This window comes from Dermacentor andersoni, chromosome 3 (genome assembly GCF_023375885.2).
Source record: "Dermacentor andersoni chromosome 3, qqDerAnde1_hic_scaffold, whole genome shotgun sequence".
NCBI lineage: Eukaryota > Metazoa > Arthropoda > Arachnida > Ixodida > Ixodidae > Dermacentor > Dermacentor andersoni.
Window position 1 is genome coordinate 704608 of NC_092816.1, and position 20545 is coordinate 725152.

The window sequence follows — 20545 nt, forward strand, 5'->3', positions numbered from 1 at the left end:
GAAGATCTTTTCTACTCCGTTCCTCATAAAGATATGTTTGTTGCTGTGAAGATGTGTACTTAAAAAACCTGGCACTATTCCTTTCCGGAACGCAGTTGTTATTTCGGTGGAACATTTTTTAACGCTTTCAGAAACCTATCTCAATAGCACTTTTATCAGTTTTGACGAACACTTCTTCCTGCAGAAACGTGGAATCTGCATCGGCTCGTGCATTGCGCCGCTTTTGTGTAACATTTTTTAGCTACCATAGACAAATCGCTTCATCAAGCGTTTGGGGGGGGACGCTTTTAAACATTTTAGAAGCTTTTAGATATATGAATGAATTTTTAATTGTTTTTAACGAGCAAGGAAGTTTAACTTCTTGTGACAGCATACTAGCCATTTTTAAACAACTCGGTAAAGGGCTTTCTCTTGCTCACGAACTTCCACTCGACAATTCCCTGCGTTTTTTAGACCTTTTCATTTCCTTTGCTAAAGGCCACGCGTGCTAGCAGTACTTCCCTCGGGCACAGAAGGGTTCGGTGCCATATGACTCCTCCCAGTCAAATATTGTTAAACGAGGAGTAGCGACGCTCTGCTTAGAATCGGCTCTCTGCAAGTCGTGTGTGCACAAGATGCAGCTTGCCTTTGACAATCAGATTTCCTGTCTTAAATCGGCAGGGTTCCCTGACTCGATGGTAACGCCTGTGGTAGAAACCCTCATGCAGAAGGTAAAAGGCTCTAGGAGCAAAGCGAGGGTGAGGACGACTACTATGGCGGTAGGACCTGAAGTAGTACCGTATACTCACAGGGTCTCTCACAACCCAAGGAAAGTGGCAGGCAGGTTTGGAGTCCCCCTTGTCTTTTGAGCCCCTTTTAAGCTGGCGCGGCTCTGCTCCCGCACATCTCGTGATCCTAAAGGAAGGCAAGGCTGTGGCAAGAACCATACCAAGCCGTATGCAAGATGCAATGTAGGAGTTGTGTACGAAATCCCCCTGGCGTGTGGCAAGTCCTACAAAGGGCAGACAGGACGGTGCCTGAATGATCGAACCAGAGCATATGAACAAAACTTAACGACAGATGAATTGGTGCACTTGCGTGCGTACTGCAATGCCGTGCACTGTGTACCTCTTTTGAAGAAGATAAATATTCTGGGGAGAAGCCAGGACCAGACTGGCGCGCGAACTGATAAAGGCTCATCACATAAAAAAGAAAGGCGAAGACTGTGTTAGTTACACTTCCATTAGGTTGTTTCAAACGGAAATAGGTTTTTTTTGATAATTGGTTGCACCGCTAGGCTGATGAGCTTTATTGTTTGCTGCGTTCTGCGCATGTTCTATTAGTGTATATATGCCCACGGGCTGCCGTCAATAAACGAGTTGAAAGTGACCGCCCGTCTTCTTTTTGTGTTCTCTGCCGCTGTCCCCGTCTTTATTTGCGGATCAATGTGATATACAAGGCTATGCAGCTCATAAAACGGATCTGCTTCCGCATAGGTGGTGCTAGTACGACGTATGCCGATAACTTGTCAGTGCTTTGCTGACATCCCGAGCGATATACAGAGAACGTTCTTATGCTCTCCTTGCTGGGCACTGGACACAGCTAGAGGTAGTTCACTGAGCAGCTCTCCGCGCCATCACAGGGTTCCCGATACGCACACGTGTCGACGAGGTGCATCGACTTGCGAAGTTGCCTACCCTACGCGCAACCATCGAAGCATCGAAAGAAGGCGATGATGAACGCCTGAAACACGCCAGACAAGGCAGGACGCTACTGGTTTACTTGGGAAAGGACATATCAACTTTACCCCAACTGCCATGGGAAATTCCAGTGCGAGATGACATTGCTGTGGTCGGCACCACGCCAAGGCCCCTAAACATGGGCGCCTAACATATGCACCACCGGGCAGGATTCGCTGCGCTACACGCGCAGTGATTGCCAGACGTACCACCAAGCCAAGAACAAGTATTCACTGACGCTGCTTTCGAGCCCCGCTACAGTGAGGGAGCAGTTGCCTACCACGTAGTCGGTTCGTGTGCGACACATTCTACCCTTACAAATGCTGATGCCGACTACTCCACGAAACTGAAACTCTGGGCGATATTCTGGGCAGTATACAGGGTCTCAAGCAGCACGCAGGCAGAACACATCGATATATGTCTACAATAACTCCCAATATGCGCTGCATTCCTGCAAGTCTTGCCACACTGCCTCAACAGACGCATGCCTAGTCAAGCAGGCCTTCAGGCGTGGGGAGGCTTGCTGGGTCACTGCAACTCTTATTGGATTCCTCGCCACCAGGTAAATGACAGCCCACGAGGTGGCACGCACCCTTCTTTCCAACCGCGTCGTCTCCTGGGATCCTTCAGTAACCCTCAACACCAGTTTAATGAAAGGGCCATCGTACGACCCAGATAAAGCTTTCGGAGCCGCCGCCAACCGACGCAAGAAGTAACTCCGTGCGAGTGTGCCCGCAGACCCAGGTTCGCTTGCCGCAGGTATTTCTAGGCCGGGGCAAGTGCTGCTGCATAGGCTCCGTTCCGGCTTCGTCCTCACACGGGACGTACTGTAGCAGTGGTGGCGGTACCGGTCACGCCGGGAAAGTTGCCCTCCTTTTCAGTCTCCCGATTCCCTTCCGTCGCAGGACAGAGGGAGTCAGGAGACTGATTCAACGTTCCTCAACAGCCTCCGAGGACCAAGATGCACTCAGGAACCACACAAGTGCCCCAACTGTGGCGTGCCCACGTGGCCATCCACAGTTCATCTGTTTTGCGAGTTCCAGGACCACGCTTAGTAGCGGGATCGCCACTTCAGGGCGCTGCGAGTGTCGTCCTACCTGCTATTGCGGCTGGGCTGGCGTTCAGACATGGAATCCACGAATCCTGACTACTACGTCAGGTTGTAGAACATGAAAGAAACAGGGTTTATTTACTTAGTTACACGGCTTCAGTTACGGAAGCCCGCTCCACGCAGGAGCAAGTTAAACGTCTCAGCTGACATCAAGATCTTCTGTCCTCACTCTATAAAAGTCTCTTATTAGCGTCGTCTTCCATAGGCGAGTCGACTAGGGAATCTGAAGACTGTCCAGCAGCAAATCACCATATCTTACTCCGTTTCGATACCACCTCCATGCTCGCTATAACCCACACTAACTCCACCTGCTAAGGGACTGGTTTGGAATCTCTGGCAAGAAAGCAACAGACGACATCCCCTTCGTCGTCGTTGTCTCCCCCTCCCTTCTTTTCTTCGCTCAGGCTGCCAGGTAAAGAGCGGGGTGAGGGCCTTTCGTGGAACCCTACAACAGACGGTGTCCACGCTGCATTGACGTCTGGATAAGCGCTGAGGGATGGGTGATGATTTGACTCGTCGCGAACGTCTAATAAACTGCGCCTCTCAGTTCGTTGTCGTGGCTCCCTCTTTTTCATCTTTTGCTCAGGTTTCTAGGTATTGGTGGGATGAGCGCGTTTCGTAGGACCCTTCAACCGTCGGCGTCCACGCTGCGTTGACGTCTGGATAGGAGGGATGGCGGTTTGACACGTGGCAAACGTACAATTAACTTCCTTGTGGTGTTGAGACGTAACGCTGCCCAGCGGGCAGATATCTGCCCAGGGGTCGATTTAGGAATTACTGGCCTCCTTGAGGCCGTTAGGTTCAGCGAGAGCAGGGGGAAGGTAAACATGTCCAAAATTAGTAAGGTTAGTAAGTGCCAATTGGAAGATTGGTGGAAGAAAAGTATGTAAACGAGAAACAACGGAGGCGTACAAAAGCAAAGTTCACAGTAGGGGTTCATTGAACACAATAGGGTTCAATGGGCATTCATCGTTGTTTATTTTTCCTTTTCTTCTTGAACATAAGCAGGGCACTAAGCAATAAAATTACAAGAGCTTCGTGGCGTAACCCACCGCCCCGTTCCAGAGGGGACGCTCATAACATCCATCCATCCATCTATGCAAGGAGTGGATTAGGCCGGCAACTGGATCAGTGGATTCCAACAGGGTCATTCGGACTCTATCTTAGGTTTCGCCAACGACGCGTAGCTCCTAGGACGGCTATGAATACGCCTCCTTCCTCCCCTTCTTATTCCACATAATATGCACTCGAGCCATCTGTTGTAATCGCATGAAAGGTGCCTGTGATGATTATCTGTTCCTTTGCTGTGCAGTGCGCAGACTACGCACATATACAGTTGCAGGACTCTTCCAGCTTGTTTTGAAAAGCATCCCAGTCAGTGCGTCGCGCATGAGAACTTGGGGGTCTTGTAAGCCATCAAGCAGGTAGGTGATCACTGCCATATGTTTGAGCATCTGAGCACCGGGCAGCAGAAGTCGAAAGGCATCGTGAAGCGATAGCTAAATCGAGACAGCTGCTGTACGTTGTGCCACGGAAAATGCTGGTGAGCCGTGGTTCAGGACATCAACACCATTGCTGCTTGTGAAGTGAAGAAGCTGCCTTCCTCGAATATTTATGACCCTACTACGCCAAAAATGGTGGTGTGCGTTGAAGTCGCCTACAATAACATGAGGTCCTTGGCTCGAGTCAAGAACAATTTTCTGGTGCCCAGAGTCAAATCTTTCCCTGGGAGAAATATAGCCACCGATGATCAAGATTGTCCGGCGCTTCAGCCTCAGTGTTTAGAAACGTACTCGTGGCTGTTATGCACCGGAGCTTGGTTTACCGATTACGTGAGGTCACATCACACCCATAGTAATACTTTGCTAGGATTTCCACTTGTCTCAGACGCGAATTGTTCGTATCCAGAGAGTCTCAATGGTGATGTCATATTCGGCTCGCATATCACAATAACTGGAAATCGATGCTTGAGCACTGTTTAAAATCTCCCAGGCGACTCCGTGGACCTCGTGAGTTGCACTCAAATATTACGGAATGGCAGATCCTTCGCTGCAGTGATAACATTGAAGTTGATGATGCTATGGTGTTTGCTAGCTTTTATATAGTAGCAAGCGCCGATTCTAGTGCGTCGAGAATTTGCACAGCAGCCTTGGCAGCGGGCTTCTTTACTCCTATAAGCAGCATTCGCAAGGAACGAACAAACTGTGCAAGCATTGCCTTGATTTGCCCAACCGACGATGAAAGTTCATGATGGCGATGAGGCTGCACTTTTGTACTCCGAGATGGCAGGGAAGGCCATATAGTAGTGTCATTGGTGTTCAGTAGGGTAGACGTGGCTAAGGGTGGCCCTGGCATTTGAGGGATAGCAGGAGTGCGCGGCGATTTTTCAGGCAGTATAGGTTGTCCTGTTGTCGATGTTGATCTCTTCCTGTGATTGCAAGAAGCAAGGTACCCGAAAAAAAAAACTATACGCGCAATACGGCCGTGGTTTGTGATAGGTGCGGTGGACAAGACGCTCCTACAAGGCGCCCATTCTTAAAAAAGGCTTACTTTAAGTGTTCTAAACTTGGTCATGTTGCAAATATGTGCAAAACGCGAGTTGTGAACGTTGTAGAAGAGAAAGAGCGGGCGAATGGATATATATGTATATATATATATATATATATATATATATATATATATATATATATACACGAGTAAAGAATGACAAAAGTAGAAGGGCCGGCAACAGTGCAGGATTTGCTATTTGTCAAACGAACAAAGTAGGTAGTCCACCTCTCATAGTAGTAACCATAAATGCTCACGAAGTGACAATGAAATTGCAAACGGAGGCTGCCGTAGCAACTATGCCTGGAAAGGACTTTGCAGAAAACTTTTCTAACCAGTCGTGCAATAGTGACGACGTAAAAATCGGTATGTACAACGGTACCGCAATCAGCGTAGAGGGAGTGGCGCAAGTCGACGTGAGGTGTTGGAAGAAAAGCGACCTCCTTACACTTGTTATTGCCAAGTAAAGTATGAAAAATGTGTGCGTATGCCAATGCTTCTCGGTCGTGACTGGCCCGCAAAGGTAAAAGTGAACTTGCCTGATGCTTTGCAGAAACTGCATAAGGTTGCGCTTAATGTACAGGTTACCCGCCGTGGTTGCTCAGTGGCTATGGTGTTGGGCTGCTGAGCACGAGGTCGCGGGATCGAATCCCGGCCACGGCGGCCGCATTTCGATGGGGGCGAAATGCGAAAACACCCGTGTACTTAGATTTAGGTGCACGTTAAAGAACCCCAGGTGGTCAAAATTTCCGGAGTCCTCCACTACGGCGTGCCTCATAATCAGAAAGTGGTTTTGGCACGTAAAACCCCATAATTTTTAATGTACAGGTTGTCATGCCGAGGAAAAACTAAAGAAGCTATAAGCTATTAAAAGAACAGCACTCTGATGTGTTTCAAGTAGGTTACAGTGCTATCAAGAGGTACAAGGGTAGCATTCACACGAAAAAGAACGCAAATCCAGTTTTCGCTAAGGTGCGGCCGGTACTATTTGCCTTGCGAAAACAAGTGGAATAAGAATTGGTTGAACTATAGAAGACTGCGGTCATTTACTGGGTGACGTACAGGCACCCAAATCTTTAACTGGCGTGTGCGAGAAGCGACTTTTCCGTGCGTCAGCACCGTATGACGGGGCGAGGCTGGAAACAGCCTAGCAGACGATGGGCCCAGCTGAGCGCGCTTTGTCCGCATGCGCTTAGCCTCAGACTGTTTCCAGCCTCGCCCCGTCATACGGCGCTGACGCACGGAAAAGTCGCCGCTCGCGCACGCTAGTTAAAGATTTGGGCGCCTGTACAGCACTTCGGCAACGCCGCTACTTATCGAGCCAAAGAAAAAATTGGAGGACGCTTAAGCTTCGCCTTCAAGAGTGGAACGCGATAGCGTTATCGCACCCCGTTCGCACCGCCTACTCAAACTATCTACGCGAGCCAAACGTCGCGATCGGCACGCGACGGACCGGGCCGCGATGCACCGTGAAGGCGTACGCGATCATGGGGCGAGTGGCGCGCCACGTGTCGGGACAGCGCCGTACATTGCGAGGAGGGGGTCTTCTGTGCTTGCCGCAAGATGGCTCTGCGCGTGCGCAGAGCGCAAATGAAATGTAGCGGAAACGTACTTCGCTACTCGTGAAACTGCGACTTCTGTAATTTACATGGTCTTAATTACCGATATACACCGCAGTATAACGTGCTACGGCACACTTCTAAGGCAACACCGCATTCAATAGAGGCGATTTTGTCCAGTTTTGAACGATCGAACTCGTGGCTGAGTGGTAGCGTCTCCGTCTCACACTCCGGAGACCCTGGTTCGATTGCCACCAGCCGATCTTGCAAGATGTTTTTATTTATGAAGTGCCTTCTGGGATTTATCGCTCACGGCCAACGCCTCTGACGCCGACGACACCGGCTTTTCTGCGACACGAGCTCCTTAACGCTGTCGCGTTAGAAAGGGCAAGGAATAACGATATGCGGCGACTACACAGTCACTGTCAACCGGTGCATGAAGGTGGATCGCTATCTCTTGCCACTTCCAGAGGACATTTTTGCGTCCCTGGTTGGAGGAACCATGTTCACGGTTTAGTCTTGACTAAATTAGGCTTACTTCGAACGACTTGTATGAGCATGCCGAGGACCTTCTAACTGTTAACACGCACATGGGCCTCTTTAGGTGCCGGCGTATGTGGTACGGTGTTCCGAGTGCACCTGCAATGTTTCAGGCAGTCATGGACCAGGTTTTACAAGGCATACCTGGTACCGCATGTTACTTGGACGATGTGCTGATTGCTGTCAAAAACTAAGGCCAGTTCTACAGCCGAACAGAGGAAGTGCTAAAGGGTCTGAGTAAGTATGGTATTCGAGTAAATATGGCGAAATACGTCTTTTTTTAAACAAAGAATGCAATACTTGGGGCACGACATAGACCAACATAGTCTGTGTCCCACAGTCAACAAAGTGAAAGCAATCATCTAAGCACCAAAACCGAGTTATGTGACCCAGTTGAGGGCATTTTTGGGCCTAGTAAATTTCTGTGCAAACTTTTTGCACAATTCGGCCGCGCAACTAGAACCGCTCCGCCAGCCTCTACCCAAGGGAAGCATATGGGGATGGTCACATCAGTGTGATGAGTGCTTCACGCGGTGAAACAGTTGCTAAGTAAAAAAAACCGTGTTAGAGCTGTATGGCGTAAAAAAAAAGCCAGCTCACATGCGATGCTTCTCCTTACGGGCTGGGCGCAGTGTTTCGCACGTAGTGAATGTTGTTGAGCGTCTAGTCACGTTCGCTTCCAGATCAATGACGCGAGAGGAAATAAACTTTGCGCACATTCAAAAAGCACTCGCCATCATTTTTGGCATCAAGAAATTCCCCAAGTATCTTTAAAGCCCCAGCTTCAATATTGTCACAGATCACCAACCACTCACAACATTATTTGAAGCAGGGCATTACAGCAGTGCTGTGGCAGCGGCGCGAGTCCACCGCTGGGTCATTTTGCTGTCAAACTACCGCTTCCGCTTTGTGCATAGATCTGCAGCAAAGATTAGCAACGCCGAAGGTTGTAGCGTCTGCCACGGTATGAAACCACTGACGATGCAGATAACATATTTTCCCCCGTCAGAGAATTGTCGTTAATGGCAAAGGATATCGCACATGATGCGGCTAAAGACGGTGTCTTCAGGGCCGCCTGTGAAATGACAAGGCATGGTTGGCCACGGTCTGTGGACAAGCAGTACCTACAATTCTTTGTAAGACCGTTTGAACTTTCTGTGGATGCGTAATTTGGGGGAACCGAGCGGCTATAGACCGCTCTCTTCGGGAGGAAGTGTTGTCATTTTTACATGAACAGCACATGGGCACTAGTAAAATGGGGAAGCTGCAAGACGCTATCACAATTTTAACAAGGACCCCATGGTGGCGGAACAAGTGGCGATTGCTCTAGCCATCAGGAGTAATAAGTGGGCCTGCATTTACAGCGATCCGAAATCCGCTATAAAGCGTTTTGATAAAGGCTACGTAGGCTACGTAGCTGGAGTTGCAGCTAAACTTCTTGAAAACATTAGGATTATGAGAACTGAAATCCGATGGTTTCCTGCGCATAAGGGGAAAGTGGACGGGACTCGTGTAAACCTCAATGAGGTTGCTCATGACTTGGCTCAGGACCTGCTAACCATGACAGTCACAACCGAGCCGTTCGCAATCAAGCCAGGGAATCTGCAGATAATTTAATAAATTACAATGACATTACCAAACATTACTATTTACGCAGGCAATTCCCATTGCCACATTCAAAACTGAACAGGGCTCAAGCAGTCTCACTGCGCTTATTGCAAACAGGTACATATCCCACGCCGTACCACATTAATAAAATATATCCAGAGAGGGAGATTAAGATGCACTGCAACGATTGTAATGGCATCATTGGAATCAGACATATGCTGGCGGGGTGTCCCGCGGCTCTCCCCAACCTCGTTTAAGAATAGACACAGTGGGAAAAAAGGATTCAAAGCCCATTGTTTCAAGAACAACGAATGGCCGTCCAGAGGGCCAATGATGTCACTGAAGGCCTTTGCCTGACAGTGCCAACGTGGGAGCCTTGGTTCCCACGTTGGAACTGGATTCATGCCTTGGCTTAAGAAGTCGAGCCTGCGGACCTCATTACAAGAAACATTTTCACGCACGCACGCGCACACGCGCACACGCGCGCACGCGCACACACACACACGCACGCGCACACACGCACGCGCACACGCGCACACGCGCACACGCGCACACACACACACATACATACATACACACACATACACGCACACACACACACACACACACACACACACACACGCACGCACACGCACACACACACACACGCACGCACGCACGCACGCACACACGCACACACACGCGCGTGTGTGTGTGTTATTGCGGCTGACGTGTTCGTACAGGCTGATCCAGTCGTCGACGTCTTCCCCATCTTTGCCCGAGAATACGCCAGGATCACGAGGAGCAGGGAGAGTGATGTAGGTCGTCGAAGTGGCAGCAGGTGTCGGAGGCGGCTGAGTCGAGTTGTCATCGCCGGGAGCCATGAAGCTAGGCTCGACGTACCGTCCACTGCGAAGCTCCGTGACGAGGTACAGGGAACGTCCACCTCCAGCATATATGTTACGTAAGAAGACGCAGATGAAAAGCTATATACAAGCATATTTACAACGTAATACGTCGCACTTGGCCAAGAGGCAACAGCCCGCGCTAGTGTCCAATCGTCGTCGTCCTCTTCTTACTGCTCGCCTCTTCGTCATCGGTAATACTATTCCGTAGCAATACGATTGCTGTGTCTGTTGGCCTTCTTGAACGTCCTTGCGTTGTCACTGTAAATGGTGCAACAAAGCTGACTCTGTCAGCAGAAAGTGGGGCTGTTTCTTGGTGTAGCGGTCGGGCGTTAAATCGTTGGCACTTTAGACATCAATCAATTATCTTCTTCACCAGCTGTCTTCCTTGTATTATCCAGTACTTAATGCGGAGCTGCGATGATGTGTCGCTTATTCCTCCATGCAGCGTTAGTTGATGAATATGGCGTACCAGCAGCTCTCGTTGCAGACTCTCTCTCAGCACCTCAGTGTTTTCCTCGTGCATTGACTTCAGTGACTCGATCCCGGCAGCGTGCTTGGCCTCCAGACTTCGTTCGATGTTTTCCCGCTCCTGGTCATACTCCAGCCTTTGCGAGCCAAGCGTGTCAGCGTACTGCTCCACTTCGTGCTTCAGTAGAAGTAGCTCTCCGTCTTTCAACTTCACTTCTTCCTGGTACTGCTTTTGTCTTGCGAGCAGTTCCTTCAAATGTCTCCTGTGGTCGACCTCGGTCCCTCGGAGCTTCTCCTCCAGATTCTGCAGTGTAGACTCGTACTCGGCACGAACAGTCTCCACTTCATCTTTCAGCCTAGACTTCTCCTCAGAGAGCATAGACTCATATTCGGTGCGTGCCGCTTCCGCCTCTCTTCGCAACGTCGCATTCTCTTCTGCAAGTCGTATAATTGCAGCGCTTGGGTCAACCGCCGAGTTCAACCTGGCCCTTGTGATGCTCTCTGCAAGCTCTAAGATTTCGTCCCTTTCTTTCTTGAGGGAATCAAGTGCACTGCGGAGTGACTGTCTTTTTCTGCTCTTCCTCGAGGGCAGAGGACACTTTTTGGACCTCTTAACCGTGTTTGTTGATAAGCTCTGCCATTCCGGCAGAAGCCTTCACCTGCTGTTCGTTGGTATACTGGCTAAGAGCCGGTTCCTTTTCCCAGAGGCTGCAACGAAGGACGTCCAGCTCTTTCGTCATGCGTCTCCGCTCGTCAGCTAGCCTTGCCTCCACCGTTTTCTCTAGCTGCTCCACTTCTTCTCGATGCTTGCGCAGCAGCTCCTTGGTACGTACCATTTGCTCAGAGAGGAGTGCCGTTTTCTCCTGAGAATACTGCTCCTCGAGGCTTGCCTTGACGTCCAGCAGAACAAGACAATAATGCACTTCTGCTAATGCAACTGCAGTCTGCAGAAAAACACTTGATGAGAGGTTCATAGACTGGCAAGTAGATGTTTTCTCTTCCTGAATTTCACCAGGAGTATATGCTGTGCACTGTGCTGTCAGTTCTTGGCTTCGCCACATAGACGTCGCATGCCATTTTTGACATATTTTGCACCTAATGTGACATATTTTGCACCTGAAGCCCTTCGGTTCAGCTAGAGCAGGGCAAAAGTAAACATGTGCTTAATAGAGATTAGCATAGAACGACAGAAAGCTGAGCTAGTTGGTAAGGATTCATTATGCAAAAAAGAGGTGAGGCGTGCAGGCGTACCCGACTGACACGTGGTGATACCATTCCTGAGCTTGCGCAGATGAGTTTTGTGTCTTCTTTCTTTTTTCGCCTCAGTGATCCCTTCAGTTGATAGTCGGCATTCGTGTCCTCCACTTCTCTACTCTTGTGTCCTGTCTGCACGCCTCACCTCTTTTTTTTGCATAAAGAGATTAGCAAGAGGTGATAGGAAGATTGGTGGATGAAAAGTAGGGAAACGAGAAAGAACGGAGGCGCACAAAAACAAAGTTCACAATAGAGGTTCAGAAGCGTTGGTTACGGTAATTCATCGTGGGTGTTGTTTCTTCTCTTTTTTCCTTTTTTTCTTTTTCTTTTGTTTTTTTTCCTTCTCTTAACATGGGTAGGACATTAGCCATTAAAATAAGAGCTTGGTGGCGCAACCCACCGCCCCGTTCCAAAAGGGGCGCTCACAGCATCCATCCATCCATCCATCCATCCATATCCATCCATCCATCCATCCGTCCATCCGTCCATCCGTCCATCCGTCCATCCGTCCATCCATCCATCCATCCATCCATCCATCCATCCATACGCGGCAGCGGAGGCACCGGCGTGTGCGGGACAGAAAAAAGAACAAGACCCAGAGAGCTCGTCGTCGCGTATAGCGTTCGTCGCAAGCGAACGCTATACGCGAAGACGGTTGGTTGGAAGGCCTGAAAGGTTACGGTTGCATAATCTGAAGTTGCCGGGAAATGACAACTGTGTAGCCGGCTATATATAGCGCCACGCGTCGTGGCTCTGCCAGTTGGTGCGGTAATCGGTGCGATGCTTCAACATATAGCGAAATGAAGACACGTATATAGATGCGCTCAAATTTCGCTTTACAGAGTAGCATAATGGTCGGTGATTTTTTTTTTTTTGAAGCGCTGTGAATAAGTCTGCCAAGGCGTCTAACCAGAAGCGGTCAGCAGTGAGCGAGCTGGTAAGCGTGCGTGTTGTCGGACCTTAAGTTTCGCGTGGTTCGATGCTAGTGAAGTGTCCAAAACTAGTCGAAATTGGTGAGACCCGGTGGGGTGGTAAAAATTTGATTCCTATGCGGGAGGCCGCAGCTGAGCGTGAGCAGACGAAAGTCGGCTTGTTCCGGACGTACTTACGTATCGAAATTTGGGTGCACATTCTCGCTTACTTCAGCCTCTGTAATAAACTCCGTCCATAAATATTCACAGTCACACTAAAAAGGAGCGCACTGATTCAAGCACCCTTTTTAATTGAAGTAAGCTATTGGCCAATAGCAGCCGCATATGGGAGTCCTCTATACTACGAGATAAGGCGTTCAGAAAAGCGTGAAGAGCAGGATCTGTTGAAAAGAGAGCGCTTCAGAGAAAATTGACTTCTTTGCGTGCCGCTTGAGGGCTCCACGCGCCGCGCACGACTGTAAAGCTTGGCCGAGATGTTCGCAGCAGCGTACACTATACGCGGACTATGTTTTTTCACCAAGCCCCAAGGTGATTCGGGACCCCCTTAAAAGCTCTAGTGAAGATTGTGCAATAACGACCTGTGGAATATTTGAACCAGGCCGGGAATCTGGGATACGTATATTGGATGGCAAACACGAACTGGGATCCTGTCGTGGGATATACCGAAGTTCTTTTTCTGCATATTAAGCAGTCTAAACATCATTTCCGGGGAATAAAGACATCGATCCAGATGCAGTGCTGCATTGGTACAAATTTTGAGCAGCAAAGTTTAGCGCGTCACGCTAATGACGGGGCGCAATTAGCACGAAGTGCATTCTCTTGCTTCATTTCTTTTCATCCACATCATGTTATATCATGATGTGGATGATCATGTTTCATCTACTGCTCGCCATAGATCACCAAGAAGCCTAAATCGAGAGAATATATGAATGAGCGTGTTATTTAATAGCAAGAAGACAGCTGAGCTTTTTGTTGAACAATATCACAGACAGAAGTGTACGTTGAAAAACATTTCAGTTCGTTTGCGAGAACATTTTGTCCTAGTTTTCGTTTCCTCCTCATCGGCTATAGGAAGTGATGTATCCGAGGTCAATACTGGTTAACCTCACCACCAAAAGTTGGAAGGTAAGAGAAAGGTAAATGTGACATACCCATGCTGTTTTCTATCTTTAATTAGCTTCCGCGTTTGTAAAAGAACACTAAAACCAATCGATTAATTATTATATCTACGGTATGGTAACACAATATTGGACCTAAGTGGGAATGAACGTGGACACAGAAAAAGAAGGTCTCGAAGTAGTCTGGTTTTCTTCTATGCCATCAGCTGAATTACAAACTATATTATGGTAAGTTAACGTTAACTCACCAGAATTAATCCAGACTGGAGCATCGCATCATCTCTGACATCATTTGATAAAGACTGACTGAATGCTGCACCTAGCTGCCACCAGGGGCGTAACCAAAAGGGGGATATGGGGCTTCAGCCCCCCCCCCCCCCCCCCCGAGATGTTTTCGTGTTGTCATGCACCACCTGCCACGACAACCCACAGCGCGGGAAATCATTATTTATTTTGTCTACAGTGCCTTTTTCATACTCGAAAAGACATTTCGGCCCGAACATTGCGAACTCGGTCTGAATTTGGTGGCAACGACCATGTACCTGGAGTCGCATAACGCAGGAGCCCCATCTTAGCACAAAGTTTCAAGGGCGCTTTGATGGCGAGCGGGCTCGTCGCGGCATCTCGCGGAGGCCGTGGTATTTACGGAGCGCATGGATTTCAATTCTGAAGCTTTATGGGTATAAAGTTCTCATAAACTTTCGATGCGAAAGGTGCATTGACATTTCCAGAGTCATGGTTTAGATCTTCAATTCCGGAACTTTGTGGGTTCAATGTAATAAACATTTGACGCCATTAACTTTTCTAAATTCGTACATCGGACCATACAACGAGACAAGCCAAATCAGCACACTATCAGACAAGTTGACAAAGCACGCAGCGAGGGCCAATGAGACGAAGCGTTGTGGTGGTTCATTTCTGCCGTCAAGTCGCAGAAAATAATATCAACATTTTTTTTTCACCTGTACCAAAGCAACCATGTCAAGACACTAAAGCCAGCAAAGGTAACTACATTCTTATTTGTTTTTCTACTTCGATTTTTATTCGCGAGGACACTTGAGGCTCTTCAATTTTTTTTTTTTTCTCGTTACCCGCGGGATGCCGGAGCCCTCCAGAGCGCATGCGTTTTTCTCGTGTTGGCCTGACCATCGCGCGGCGCACGTCGTTGCGCGTTCGTTTTTTTCTGGCCGAGTGGATTTTCGCCTGGCAATATTTTGGACGCGTTCTGGCTAGAAGACGAGAAAACGAAACAATGGTCGCTCGCCGCCACCACTGTGGGGACTCGACGGATTGCAACGCGTTCGCTTGAGCGTAACCACTGCGGAAAGGCTTGTCTCGCTGGTGCAGGATACCTAGCAGTATGCCTATGGATCTCTGTGGACCAAACGTCTCACGTTTTCTGCGATATTCTTTTGGTAGCCACATTAGGTGGCCAAAGTAGGCATTCGATTGTGGCCAACATGCTTTGAACCACAGAGCTACTTGAGCTAGCTTTGAGCTAGTTGGTAAGGATTCATTATGCAAAAAAGGCGAGGCGTGCAGACAGGACACAAGAGAAGTGGACAACACGAACGCCGACTATCAACTGAAGGGAGCACTGAGGCGAAAGAAAGAAAGAAGACACACAACTCATCTGCGCAAGCTCTGGAACGTTACCACCATGTGTAAGTCGGGTACATGTGCCGGTTTACGTGAGAGATAGCTGTTAAGGCAATGAATCTCTTCCTTATGTAAAGTAATCGAAGGTTGACTCACGCACGCATTCCACCATTATAGATATGCCATGCCTCTACCATAAGACGCGTATCTTCATTCTTGTGCCTGTACAATATCGCGCATTCGTCTAACTCTGGCGTGCAATTACAATCTTGGCAATGTAGGGAAAGATTAGAAGGCGATCCACTGGTTAACGATCTTTTATGTTCCATTAGCCTCTGATTGATACACCGCCCCGTTTACCTTACGTAGAAATGGCCACAGCTAAAGGGAACCTTATAAACCACACCTATAGGACAGTCAGTAGAACTGTTGTACTTATTGTGCTTCACTGGACAAATATCTGCTCTTTTCTTGCCTTTTACATGCTCCATGCGTTCCTTTGCGTTTTTTTTTTTTTCATTTCAGTGCCCTCGCTTTACAAAATACAAAAAGACATTGTTGCGGCGCAGCGAACTGTCGCATGGTGAAAGTTCGATTTTCTTAGCTCTTCTTTTGCGGAAAGTCATGGGTCACGGGACGCTTCAGTTGCCAGATACCTCTATTATACTGTTTCGATAGGAATTATATGGACCTTCAGGCACATTCCTGCCGTCGCCGTCATGTTCCGTATAAAGTCCAAGGGCGATAACATCGCCACCACGAGCCGCATGCTGTATGTGCGAGTGAAAGCGTAGGAAGGGGGGAGCCGACGCTTGTGGCTCTCTTGTGCACAAGGGAACAAAGCGGGGAAGAAAGGCGCCGCCTTCCATCGCGCGCGATAGATAGAGGGAGGGGGGTGGCGGACCTTCAGATTTTGTGATCGGTGAATCTGTGTTAGGATGGATAGCTGGGCGTGTTGGTTAAGCATGATCTGAAGTGAAGGCGCTAAAACGACGGTGGACGAAGGTGTGTGTGTGTATGTGTGTTCTTTCTTCGTCCACCGTTGTTTTAGCGCCTTCAACTTCAGATCGTGAATCTGTGATTCCGCAACATGTTTATTTGCCTTCTTTGGCGCATTATATAGAGTGACTTTTTCTTAGATATCTAGATTTATTGGAGACTTATAACTATATTTAAATATCTTGTTGCAAAGATTTATGTATACGTGCTGTAAACTTTGTGTCCCATGACACATTTTTGCCCTGTATCTTTGAATTTGTGTATTTTATTGTATCTTCGCATTTCTAATGTACGAGGGCGAGTGAAATGAAAGTGAGCCCACCCATGCCGCGCAATAATGTCTCGATTGATTATCTGCTAGGCATGCGCGTAGCACACAGGCGTTTATCATTTACAAAAGTAATTCACAGGTGTGAGGATAAATCTTCTTTAAGGCTCCTATACACAGGGTTCAACATGGTTGCGTGACTTGATGGACGCTCCAAATGTTTAGCAGCGTGGTGTCGTGAGGTTTTTGACAGCTGAAGGTGTTTCCCAAAAAGAAATTAGTCGCCGTATGGCTGCCGTGCACGTTGAACATTGCACTTCATTGGCCACTGTGATGCATTGGAGCAAACGGTTCAAAGAAGGACGCGAAAGTTGCAAAGCCGATCCAAGACCGGGCCAAAGCCACCGTGCAACACCCCCAACACAATTGCAAAGGTTGAGGAGCTGATTAGACAAGAACGGAGGATAAGCGTCAATGAACTCGCAGAGGGCGTGAACATCAGTCACGGTCAGTTCACTCCATAATTCATGAACATGGTTATCGGCTCTTGTGTGCGCAATGGACGCCTAAGGTTTTGAACCACGGCCCGGAGACGGAGAGGTTCGGCACTGCCTTGACTCATCTGATACGGTATCACAATGAGGGTGACGACTTCTTGTCTGCAATTGTGACCGGGGACGAATCATGGTGCCTCCACTGTGAGTCGGAAACACAACGGCAAAGCTTACAGTGGAAATATTCGAATTCACTAACCCTAAAGAAAGCAAAGGCCGTCATTCCCGGCGGAAAGCTTTCGTTGATTTTTTTTTTTTTATTATCAGGGGCCATTACTGATCTAATTTGCTAAACCTGGAGAGACTATCAACCGTTTCCGCTATTGTGAAACGCCGGATCGTTTGCGTGTCGCATTCAAGAACAAACGACGTGGAAAATTTACGAATGGGGTCATCTTGCTTCACGACAATGCCCGTCCCCACATGGTTGATCTGGTTAACACAAAACTGGCAAAGTTCAAGTCGGAAATGATGCAACATCCGCCATCCAGCCGAGACCTGTCACCTTGCGACTTTTACATATTGGGGCAATTGAAAGAACAGCTCAAGGGAACCAGATTCATGACGGATGATGACGTAAAAGAGTCAATTTACAGGCATTTTGAAGCAGCAACCGAAGTACTTCTATCAGACGGGAATCGCGCGACTCGTTAGTCAGTGGCACAAATGTCTAAATGCTCATGGAGGCTTCTTTCAAATGAAGTATCCACTGTGTCATACATTCGTATTGGCTCGATTTCATTTGACTCAAGCTCGTTTATTTTGCAGAACTCCTGGTTTTTATATGTGCTCCCTGTTGCGACTATAATTTCGCTGCAATTACTCGCAATACACGGCCGGTGACACCTGCTCTTGCGCCATACATTGGCACAAACGACAACATCATTGAGATTTTTCTCTGGCCGTTGCATGTGCGTACAAATGTAAACAAGGTTGTTGAATGACAAAGTTTCATTAAAATATGTGTCCTCAACTTGTTCATTTCATGCCCTTTACATTTTTCGTATCAGCGGCATGCACTGCTTTGTTGGTTTCGAACTGATATAGTTCTAAAGTTCGTGCGATATTTTTTTTACTTATTAAATAGACAAAAAATAGAAGGAGTGATATCAGTTATTTCGGCCACAATTTTCGCGACGTACGAATATATTCTTTTACTAATGAATACATATTTTACTTGTCTTGACAGTGTGTAGCGTTCAAGAATTCGTTTACAGCACCTTTGGCAATGACAATGCAGGTATTATTCATGTAATTGATCCCTCGACAAGTTCTATAAGGAGGAGGCCGAGCTGCAACGTGAGGCTCCCCGCCCCCTCCCACCCTCCCCCCGAACGAAATTTCTGGCTACGCCACTGGCTGCCATGCTCACATTCCGCACGAGGATGGCTATCCCAGAAAGAAGACATCTCCATGGAGGACTCCTGTGGAGTTCGTCTAATAGTTGTTTTTATGGGTAACATGAAATCCTCGCTGTATACCTGGGGCGAACCTTTAGATGCTTGTCTTTTAATAAAAACGTTGAAGCTGCCGGTAGCTGCAGCGTAGGTTATTGGGTTCAGCTTGATGAAACAACGGTTACACAAATATAAATCTTTATTCATTTGCATGCTGTCATACTCTGAGTGCCCCAGTTTAATGGGGCCCAGTAAGAGAGGTGTGCGTTCCCGCGCGATCTAACAAATTCCTTTTATTTAAAATTTCCCTCCAAGGCTTTCGCTCTATGATTATCTGTTATATTAATTTCTGTCTTGTCCTGTCCCTGTCACAGCGTTTTCAGGTCCCATTGCCACGCGCCAGCGGGCTACAATTCGGCAGAGCGCCGGGCTCCTTCACCATCACCATATCTTTTAGCAGGCGCACGCGCACAGTTTTTCCAACGGTATGTTTCAGCGATTCGGCGATATCATCCACATGACCATTTTTGTTTGCTGGCGGAGTATGTTCGACACAGTGAGGCATCAGCGTTATTAAATCAGAGACGTCAGAGACCCTATCGGATGTGATCATTTTACCGTAACACGTGGAGACTGTCAGTAGGACACGCCGGCCCGAAGCACGGCGACCTTGCGCTTCTCTCGCTTGAGGCACTTGCCCCACCAGGAACGCAGTTCGCAGACATGGCGATACTTGAAGACGAAACACTTAGTCTGCACCACGTTGAAGTACAGCTTGCCCACCATATGCGAAGCCCCGTTGTTGGTCATCTTCAAGCAGCTCCGGAACCTGACAAGGAGGAGAGATCGATGCGTACATAAGTCAGCTGCAAAATCGACTCATAAACAAAAACCTGCGCAAGTGCTAAATTGTGTACTTGGGTGAGGTTTACGTATACGAAATTTGTTTTATAATCCTTGATAAATGCGTTCCGTGGTAAATACGACCTAGGCAAATCTATGCCAATGAAAGGAATTCGTAAATCAAGGGCAGCAAAGTTCTATAAAGGCATTCTCACACCCTTGGAACGAGAAACAGTGCTCCTCGGAGAACAAGTCTCGACGCCATCATCGCAGATACCGCGACAATGGGCTGAGGCTAGCAGCAGGTGCAATCACCGGCAGACATCTGGATGCCGAAGCCAGCGTTGATGAGACACCGGAGGTGCGGGGCCGCAACTATGCCCGTTTGATCTTCCGCGATTTAGGTTCCTCTTAGTTGACCTCTAAAGTGGAACCGGTTAAACGTGACCTGAGGGACGACGATGCTTTCTGAAATTATGGCACCGCAACACAAGCTAATATTCGATACTCCGACGCAAGTTGCGTTACTCGGTGCGTTGATATATTGAGCACGCAGGCGCGCACCGTCGCTCGCCGGCACGACTGAAAAACTGCCGCGTGCAGCCTTGATGTAAAATGACAAAAGGCATGCACTATACTGCCTCCTACAGGGGTACCACGCGGGAACATTAAAGCTGGCTTGACCAATTTGAATAGCAGGTGGCTGTTGCAGTTTCTGTGCGAGTTTCAGAGAAAATGAAGGAAGGCGTGAGTCTGGGCTGGTTGATAATCCATGATGCGCACAGCGCGACAGCAGACAAATGAGGGAAAGGCACGACAAAGAAAAGCTAGCGCTTGTCTTTGTCGTGCCTATATATATATATATATATATATATATATATATATATCGCGTGCAAGAGGTCCGTGGTTCGAATCCCGGTGCCGCGCAATTTTCCACCGGATTAGAAAAAAAATCCGCGTGTTCATAAAATTGCATAAACAGGCCTGGAGTGTGGCCTGCTCTCGGTGACCAGAACCGGTAACGCACACCCTCACCAGAGCAGGATTGGCCACCCTGGCGCAGTACTTGGCCACAACCTCCTACATTAACACAACCATCAAACCCCGGCCCTCAGTCCCCAGCAGCTGCGAAGCAACTGACCA

At 48.3% G+C, this 20545-nt stretch overlaps 1 protein-coding gene across 1 annotated transcript in view; it reads right to left on the reverse strand.

The window, feature by feature from the left end:
- The window catches only part of LOC126520647 (acidic phospholipase A2 PA4-like), a 198934-nt gene that overhangs the window by 48460 nt on the left and 129929 nt on the right, over window positions 1–20545 (reverse strand). The window contains exon 2 of the mRNA XM_050169443.3: window positions 19178–19388. Within this exon, the coding sequence (XP_050025400.1) occupies window positions 19196–19388 (193 nt within the window). The 3' untranslated portion in view covers window positions 19178–19195. The remainder of the gene's footprint in view (window positions 1–19177; window positions 19389–20545) is intronic.